Source organism: Biomphalaria glabrata, chromosome 4, assembly GCF_947242115.1.
Source record: "Biomphalaria glabrata chromosome 4, xgBioGlab47.1, whole genome shotgun sequence".
NCBI classification, from domain to species: Eukaryota; Metazoa; Mollusca; class Gastropoda; family Planorbidae; genus Biomphalaria; species Biomphalaria glabrata.
This window is the reverse complement of record NC_074714.1, coordinates 38,431,667-38,441,897: the sequence shown is the minus strand read 5'-3', so window position 1 is coordinate 38,441,897 and position 10,231 is coordinate 38,431,667. Positions and strand designations below refer to the sequence as shown.

Here is a 10,231-nt window from a genome sequence, read left to right as displayed (position 1 = left end):
CCTTGTATTTTTTTTTATTTTTGGCGTTTTTTGTTTTTTTTTTTCGTTGTTTTTTTTTGACGCTATATTTAGAAACACATGAATGACTCACTTTGTTTAGCAAGACCGGCATAGCTGCATTAAATCTACTTCATAAGCAGGTGGGCTTAATTATCAGACTTTCAAAAGTAATAGCGAAACTAAATATAGGATTAATTCCCCTCACACATTTTTACAATTAAATAAAAACAAAGCAATTCTCAGTGACACTTGGCGCCAAAGAGTTGGGCAGATAAACAAAATAGAGGAGAAGGATGTCACAATGTGCAAGGAGGAGCAGACGAGTCTATTTTCAAACTACAGAACATTAAAAATATATACTAGTACGCAAATATAGCCTACTATTACATTTCTATATACACTATTATATGTACAATAATTTATACTTGGACATTTATTTGAACAGTTGAGAACACGGCCAATTTAGCAGTACACTACCCTATTTATTAATACACTAGGTACTTTATTTAGAATTACATTTACCTATAAAAGAATAAAATACTTTAAATAAGGAATACATTTCCTACAGTCCAATCGTCATTAAGCTTATGAACTTTATTTTCTAAGCCACACTTAAGCTGCGAACAACACACACACACAAATAATAAATATAACTCCTCATTGGGATGGCTACACTATTCCACAGTCAATCTCTTAACACACATACACAGAAGCCCTGTTTTATGTGAGCTACTAATGTCATTTAATTTTTTTTTCAAAGGCCTAGAATCTACATTATAGATTCCAATACAACAAAACAAACATACCGAAAACAAAAAGCGAATATGTAGTAGGCAAAGTTACCAAGAACCAAAAATAAAATAATTAAAAAAAAATATATAATTTCGGAGACTAAACTTATAGGGACAAGTTACCATAATGTAACAAAACAGTTTTCAAAAAGTAAACAATGAAACTTTTCAGGGCTACAGCTAAAGGTATTTCAATTTTATTTTTTTAATCAATGTTTTTATAGCCGGCTTTTGAATTGGGGTTAGAAAAGGAGGGGATTATTCCAATCCTGCACACATAAGTCTCTCCATGACAACAATATCTTGTCACATGACTGTCAACTGTGTCATGTCCCTCGGTATCCTGTCATTTGTGTGGTGTCTTCGTGTCACATCATAAAAAAAAAACCGAGGCTGGGCCCGAGATCCCTACATTATGTCCCCAAGATGGCCTTTTAATGCTCGGATCATAGGCTGGCGGTCACAGTAATATACCTTCCCTTTCCCGGTCCTTTTGCTTTGAAGTGATTAAGAAATGAACTTTAAAAACACGGTTGTTTGCCTTACACTGGGCCAGTGGTAACTAACGTACATGTTCCTCTTTGGTTTGCCCTACGCTTCTAAAGAGCTCCACTTTTACATGGGAAACATCGCAACGTGAAAAACCTTTTTATACAGTAATTATGCGTGATGTTAAATACCTTTCCTCGAAGACAAAAGATTTATGTAAGAGTAAAGCAAAAGGAATTAACTAAAGGAGCCATCAATGGGTATATGAAAGAATAAAAAAAAATGTTTGCTATTAGAAGCAATTGACATGTCTGAATAGCCTTGACATTTCCACACTATTTTCTGTTTCTCTTTTCGGAGATAGAAAAGAATAACAATCTAAGTCTACCCTCGGCAGACAATATAATAGCAAAATATGTAGGTTAGAGTTGGGTCTGTCTATCCACGCGAAATACTGCAATCTTCCATAACATTCGCACTCGAGATCCTATCTAAGCTACCAGTACATAAAAACGGAATTTCTTAACAAGCAAAATATTTTTTTAAACCTTTTTTTAATAACAAAAAAAAAAAAAAAAGGATAAGAACCACTATGAGTTGAAGTCTACATAATCATCTAGATCTAGATATGTAGATCTACCTGGGTACTTTAACAATTTTGTATTAATATAATACAACAAAAATTATCCTGTTGTGAAGAGCTTGGTGTAAGGATTACAACGACGACAAGAATATCTTTTTATGTCATACGGGAGAGAAGCTTAGGCATTTTTAGGTGTATGAAATTGGACTAATTAACTCGACCTAACTTTGTAATCATGATAGAAAGCAGCTTATGCTCCATTTGATGGTTTTTAGAACTCATTGCTTTACGTTGCATGTAAACTAAACTTTTGGTGGACTCAAACAATATAGAGCATAAGAACATTTGTTTTCGTGAAAATACAAAATAGAAATCCCCAATTATAAAGTGAGTTAAATGATCTAATTTAAAAGTGCGCCTAATTTGAATCAAGATCGAATATTAAAAAAAAATCTATTTGCATAGCACAACTTTCATTGTTATGCATGCTCAGAGCGCTGTACTCCAACATCTTAAGCGAAATTGTTGTGGAGAGGTATCTGGGAGGTTTCCTTGCTACTTTTAGGTTATCAGTTCAAAGTTAAAGCAGCTCTGCTTTCAAGGAAGCTCTTATTCAAATCCTTAATCCAGAAGAGTTAGAAGAGTCTTATTATTAATGACGTGTTGTTCTGTTTGCTTTTAAGTGAAAAAATAACGTCAAATGATTTTTTTTTAAATAATACTTTAAACGATCAAAACATCAGCTTGGCTTGAATATCCCTGGTCCATGGGTGAATTTTACGGGGGCCGCCTCAGAGTTTGTGTTATAACACAAACTCTCTATGAAATAGTGTTTGTTCTGTGTGTGTGTGTGCGTGTGTATTATCCCCCTTGTTTTTTAATCAAACTGTACTTCAGTAGCGTTTCTCTACAGCTCGTTATTCGTTGGGATCGTAAATTTCACTCCAGCAGACAGGCAGCGTAACTCTTAATGTCCAAGTGTGGTAGTAAATATCAACACAGCAGCACACAAACAGGGCCACACAAACACACACACGGCAGATTCATACGCACACATTGATGCATTAACACAGTGAGGACGTCAAACACCTTTGTGGTACGGGGGATTTGAATGTAATTGGGTAGCTATACATGGAGTCTGGAAAATAGACAAAAAAGGCTAATTAAATGCTAATTAATGCTTATTCAATAATGGTAATCGTTACAAAAATAATATATATAGTTGCAAACGAATTACTTTATAATAGAGCTCATTAAACTTGGTGAAGATAAAATAAAACCTTTGCGTAATCTCAACGCCTTTTTTCTATGACGACGATCTTGCGAACCTTCTCTGAAAATGGCGTTACAATGAAGGAAATTAATTTAAGCCCCACGCTGACATCGGCTTTCCTTCTCACTCTAGTCCTAGAAGACTAAGAGGGGGAGATGAATCCTTTGGGGCATTGCCGTCAAAGAGAGCGATGCCATGTTCAATGTTTCACCTACCTGTGGAAAGAGTTAAATCTTTCACTTCCCGCGAGATAGTCAATGTTACACCTCCAAGTGACGAGAGTTTCACTTTCCGGTAGCGAGATAGTCAATGTTACACCTTCAACAATTGAAGTATGTTTCACTTCCCGGGAGATAGTCAATGTTACACTTCCAAGTGAAGAGAGTTTCACTTCCCGCGAGATAGTCAACGTTTCACCTCCAAGTGACAAGAGTTTCATTTCCCGGTAGCGAGATAGTCAATGTTACACCTTCAACAATTGAAGTATGTTTCACTTCCCGGGAGATAGTCAATGTTTCACCGCCAAGTGACGAGAGTTTCACTTCCCGGGAGATAGTCAACGTTTCACCGCCAAGTGACGAGAGTTTCACTTCCCGGGAGATAGTCAATGTTACACTTCCAAGTGAAGAGAGTTTCACTTCCCGCGAGATAGTCAATGTTACACCTTCAACAATTGAAGTATGTTTCACTTCCCGGGAGATAGTCAACGTTTCACCGCCAAGTGACGAGAGTTTCACTTCCCGGGAGATAGTCAATGTTACACCTCCAAGTAAAGAGAGTTTCACTTTACGCGAGATAGTCAACGTTTCACCGCCAAGTGAAGAGTCTAATAATTTAACTCATCACAGAGGGGTCCGAATCTGTCGGGCCAGGCTTTATAGGTGTGTTTTTATTTTAAATTATTTATTTATTTTTTTTTTTGCTTGGAAAAATTGAGAGAGTGAAAGGGAGGGGGGGGGTCTTGTACTTTTGTGAATTTCGTTGACTTCAGAGTATGAGAGTGTAAATATTGAACAGGGTTAGGGTTAGGGGAATTTTAGAGATTGATAGTTTTAGCAGCTGTTAGTTGGTGGTAGCAGTTAGTCAGTTGGTGGTAGCAGTTAGTCACTTGGAAATCATGTAATAAATTCGTTGGTCAGTTGATGTAGTCAGTCAGTCAAATAAGTTGATGAAATAAGCTTTGTAAAGTCAGTTGATGAAGTGACCATGTGACAAATGAAGTTCGAAAGTTAGCCAAGTCATAAAGCACTAAGAGAGTTGATAGTCATGTAGAAAGTATATTTGTATATTGAAGTCAAAGTTATCACTGTATATCAAGGCAATATGGATTATATTACATGTATTATATTACATGTAAAATGGAGTTACTGTATATAAACAAACATCATGTTATACAGTGAAGACTTAAGTTCTACCACGTTCTTAAGTTCCTGCAAGTGTTGTTTTGTCCAGTCTTAGGGCTGCAATACTGCGCTAACAACATGAATATCATGTTATTCATTACATCACTGAGAGAATCAAACAAAACACTGATCACACTTTAGGCAGGGTTTTATTTGTCTCTTTACTTTAGGCAGGGTTTTGTTTGGGGCCTCTTTATGTTGGTAGAACGACTGTGGTTCATCTCATAAAACACTTTTCATATGACCGTAGAGCACTGAGGTGGCATTCGATTTGGTGGTAGAGGAGCCAGCCACTTTTCATATGACCGTAGAGCACTGAGGTGGCATTCGATTTGGTGGTAGAGTAGCCTCCACTTTTCATATGACTATAGAGCACTGAGGTGGCATTCAATTTAGTGGTGGAGGAGCCAGCCACTTTTCATATGACTGTAGAGCACTGAGGTGGCATTCAATTTGGTGGTGGAGGAGCCAGCCACTTTTCATATGACTGTAGAGCACTGAGGTGGCATTCAATTTGGTGGTGGAGGAGCCAGCCACTTTTCATATGACTGTAGAGCACTGAGGTGGCATTCAATTTGGTGGTGGAGGAGCCAGCCACTTTTCATATGACTGTAGAGCACTGAGGTGGCATTCAATTTGGTGGTGGAGGAGCCAGCCACTTTTCATATGACTGTAGAGCACTGAGGTGGCATTCAATTTGGTGGTGGAGGAGCCAGCCACTTTTCATATGACTGTAGAGCACTGAGGTGGCATTCAATTTGGTGGTAGAGGGGCCAGACATTTTTCATTTAGCATGTTTTTCGTCCAGAGCTGAGGCCAAAACTTTTCCGCTGTCTTTCTTGGTCACCACAGCGGCAGGTCATGATGCCGATAACGTTAAATCAAGACATTGTATAGATATTATCCTGGATGTAAAACCAAGGTGGCTACAATTTTAGTTGGAAGTCTAGACAACGATATCCCTTCCCCTCCACAGGCCTTAAAATGAAACACGTAAAACAGCCTAAAAACAAAAATCCTCATCTCGACGGGATACAATTTTTCAGGGGAAAGTTTTGAATTGTTAACTAATCCCTTAAGTCATTATGTCATCATTGTGTGAGCATGTGCGTGTGTAATGTACTTTTATCTTTTTTTTGTTATGGTGAAGAAAGAAAGAGTGGGCACCCAACCATAAAGATGATAGATATAGGATTGAATTCTCGGGGGTTATGTTAAGGACACTGTATATTGAAGGGTACACATTTGTGGCTTATATGTCGGTGTTCAACTCGTGTCCTTGGCAGAGGCAGAAACAAAAATTAGGGGTTTTGTCTGTCCGTGTGACATGTTTCAGTCAAGACATAAAAGCGATTTTGAGAATCACATTTTCACAATCCCCAGTGTCGTTCTCAAATACTTGCAATGGATACTCAGTCATCATAATTGAAATCCCTAAATTAGTATGAGTCGTTATCTAATCGTGTAGGTGCAAACGCACTTTAAACACAACACTGAAAATCTTTTATACTATTCACTTACTTTTGTGATCACATGGAAATGGCCCTTAAAATGGTAAACACTAAATACTACTGACTGACTGACTGATTGATTGATCAAGCAATCTGTCGTACGGATCCGCTTCAACTTTCATTCACATGTTTCGTAAGCTTTCTATCAAAACTTTGTATTTTATTTTGGGCTGTCTATATATAAAACATTAAAAGTTAGCAAGAAAATTCCGTATTTTAAAAGTAAATTTCTTTCTCCCTAAGTCTACTCATTTTTAATATGCATTACGTCATTTCCGCTTCCTTTATGCATTTCGAGTTAGTTAATGGTCAATATAAATATCCGGCGTAGCCATTTCCTTTTCTCCATCTTAGTGTTGGGTTTAATTAATTAATTAAGTTCGCCTATAGGGCAGATGATGTAAAGGTCATCTGTTTCTGTTAACGAGCGTGTCATGTGGGCAGCACAACCGCCTTTCCTTTCCCCAACTAATGTCAGATTCACATTAGAGCTGGGTGGACACAGAGGCGCCCAAAGATTTCGAAATAAAAAATCCCATTCTTCAACAAGATTCGAACCCTGGACATCGGTTTGGACGCCAAGCGACCGCTCACCCGCTGCGCCTCCAGAGTTGTGTTTACTCAGCACCAAAAGGTAGCAAATAAAACCTTCTCCCAGATGCCCCCCCCCATACCCCCAACTGGTGAACAAGGGAGATTGGACAGTAGCGCCTTGATCAGGCTATAAGCATGAAAGTTGCACCATATAAAAGATATTTTTAAAAATATTATTATCAAGACTTTTTTTGTGACGGTACGCACTGGTACGGCGTACAGGCACCTTTTCAATGTGGGGGAAAAAAACTATTACTTTTCTTGTATTTTAACATTTATTATTAATTTATTAGTAGTTTAAAGTTAGGCAATCCACACTGAGTACCAGCATCTATTTTTTTTTAAAGCACTAAATATTATGACTATTATTATTTGTTTTGAGATACTGTAAAAGTAGTACATTAATGATGTATACTAAATTAGCCCAAATACATGGGCAGATACCTGTTCCAATGTCTCGTTTTGCAATGTGTGCAATCTACATAACTGATACAATGGGCGGATATCTTTAGGGATACATAACTGATGCAATGGGCAGTTATCTTCAGGGATACATAACTGATGCAATGGGCGAAAACCTTCAGGGATACATAAGTGATGCAATGGGCGGATATCTTCAGGGATAAATAACTGATGCAATGGGCGAAAACCTTCAGGGATACATAACTGATGCAATGGGCGGATATCTTCAGGGATACATAACTGATGCAATGGGCGAAAACCTTCAGGGATACACAACTGATGCAATGGGCGGTTATCTTCAGGGATACATAACTGATGCAATGGGCGGTTATCTTCAGGGATACATAACTGATGAAATGGGCGGTTATCTTCAGGGATACATAACTGATGCAATGGGCGGTTATCTTCAGGGATACATAACTGATGCAATGGGCGGATATCTTCAGGGATACATAACTGATGCAATGGGCGAAAACCTTCAGGGATACATAACTGATGCAATGGGCGGATATCTTCAGGGATACATAACTGATGCAATGGGCGGATATCTTCAGGGATACATAACTGATGCAATGGGCGAAAACCTTCAGGGATACATAACTGATGCAATGGGCGAAAACCTTCAGGGATACATAACTGATGCAATGGGCGGATATCTTCAGGGATACATAACTGATGCAATGGGCGGATATCTCCAGGGATACATAACTGATGCAATGGGCGGATATCTTCAGGGATACATAACTGATGAAATGGGTGGATATCTTCAGGGATACATAAGTGATGCAATGGGCGAAAATCTTCAGGGATACATAACTGATGCAATGGGCGGATATCTTCAGCGATACATAACTGATGCAATGGGCGGATATCTTCAGGGATACATAACTGATGCAATGGGCGAAAATTTTCAGGGATACATAACTGATGCAATATTCCTATCATTTAATGAACGTTATTAAACTATAGGCGTCGCCTACACGCATCTTTTACTTTAATAGCGTACTCTGATATGCAGTTAGCTGCCTGTTTAAGGAATTACAACTATTTATAAAACGTATATCAAATCACTCTGTCTGTCTGGTAAAAAGTCTGAACACGTTATTACTCCCACACCCATTCTCGGATCAAGCAGAAACTGTGCATAATTATTCTTTGGCGAAGGTAATACATGAATCAATAAATAAATTTTAAAAATTAGTCAATAATTAACTGGTAATTAATTATTTTGTTTGATACCAGCAAGGGAAATTAATCCTTCAGTATTCATAGATATGGCTAAATATAAAGGGTTTGGGTGCCCTTTGATAATAGAACACGTCATTTCTCCCACAGCCAAACTTAGATCAAGTTGAAACCTTAAACAATTATTTAGTGTACCTAATAAAACATGAAACATTTTAAAAATTCTTACCCATTAGTCAAATAATTATTTATAATTAATTATTTTGTTTGATATCGATTAAGAGAAAATGGAGTTTTATTATTTTGGTTGTTTATACTTTTAGCATTATCAATATAAATAGCCACTATTACTTGAATATCTAAAAGTTAAAACGCTTACAATATTTGTTTTTACTTACCTAAACAAAATAAAGAGGGAATCATTGGAATCCCAATATGCTGTGTACTAAATCGTGAGAATCTCAAATAATGTCACCTAAGGCGTCAGAAGAAATAAACACATTAAACTCTAAGACGTCTGGGATTAAAGTCATCATCTCAAACTACATTACAGAGTGTGGCATGTCAGTGGGTCAAGGTCACGTCTGCTACCTGTATTTGATGACACATCATACGTTAAGACGCAGATAAAGACTTGGATTAGGCAAAAAGAAAGCTTTGGATTAAAACATCATCCGGTGGCAGCTAATGAGGCAATACACGTGCCCGGGAACTCGGCCCTGAACTAGTGACCGATCTAGTTCTCTAAGCTTTACATTGAGACTACGACCTATGCACCCAAAGAGTCAATTTATATTTACCGAGGTGAACAAGGTCAATTATATGTTTAATCTTTGTTAGCACATAAAATTATGCTGACCTTTGTAAGCACATATAATTTTGTTGACCTTTGTGAGCACATAAAATTTTGTATACCTTTATGAGCACATATAATGACGCAGACTTTAGTGAACACAAAGAAATTTAAAAAATTAGTAGTTTGACAAAGAGAACTAAAAATAAAAGTGCTAAAAAGAATTCTGATTACTTTTGTTTATGTATGTAAAGTTGGAATTGCGAAATAATCACGTCAGAAGAAACAAGGATTTAGAAAGAAAAGAGAAACAGTATGACGTGATAGAATCAGTAAGGCGTGATAGAATCAGTATGACGTGATAGAATCAGTATGACGTGATAGAATCAGTATGGCGTGATAGAATCAGTATGGCGTGATAGAAACAGTATGACGTGATAGAATCAGTATGACGTGATAGAATCAGTATGACGTGATAGAATCAGTATGGCGTGATAGAATCAGTATGACGTGATAGAATCAGTATGACGTGATAGAAACAGTACGACGTGATAGAATCAGTATGACGTGATAGAAACAGTATGACGTGATAGAATCAGTATGGCGTAATAGAATCAGTATGACGTGATAGAATCAGTATGACGTGATAGAATCAGTATGGCGTGATAGAATCAGTATGGCGTGATAGAAACAGTATGACGTGATAAAATCAGTATGACGTGATAGAATCAGTAAGGCGTGATAGAATCAGTAAGGCGTGATAGAATCAGTATGGCGTGATAGAATCAGTATGACGTGATAGAATCAGTATGACGTGATAGAATCAGTATGACGTGATAGAATCAGTATGGCGTGATAGAATCAGTATGACGTGATAGAAACAATATGACGTGATAGAATCAGTATGGCGTGATAGAATCAGTATGGCGTGATAGAAACAGTATGACGTGATAGAATCAGTATGGCGTGATAGAATCAGAATGGCATAATAGAAACAGTATGACGTGATAGAATCAGTATGGCATGATAGAATCAGTATGGCGTGATAGAAACAGTATGACGTGATAGAATCAGTATGGCGTGATAGAATCAGTATGACGTGATAGAACTAGTGTGACGTGATAGAACTAGTGTAACATGATAGAAG

The 10,231-nt window shown here is 37.4% G+C and overlaps 1 protein-coding gene across 1 annotated transcript; it reads left to right on the top strand.

Annotated features, from left to right (window-relative positions):
• Nucleotides 1–7,282: 7,282 nt before the first annotated feature.
• On the top strand, nt 7,283–8,068 carry LOC129925961 (prisilkin-39-like). The gene has a single exon (XM_056027566.1). It carries the CDS (start codon nt 7,283–7,285, stop codon nt 8,066–8,068), a length of 786 nt encoding a protein of 261 aa, XP_055883541.1.
• The last annotated feature ends 2,163 nt before the right edge of the window (nt 8,069–10,231 follow it).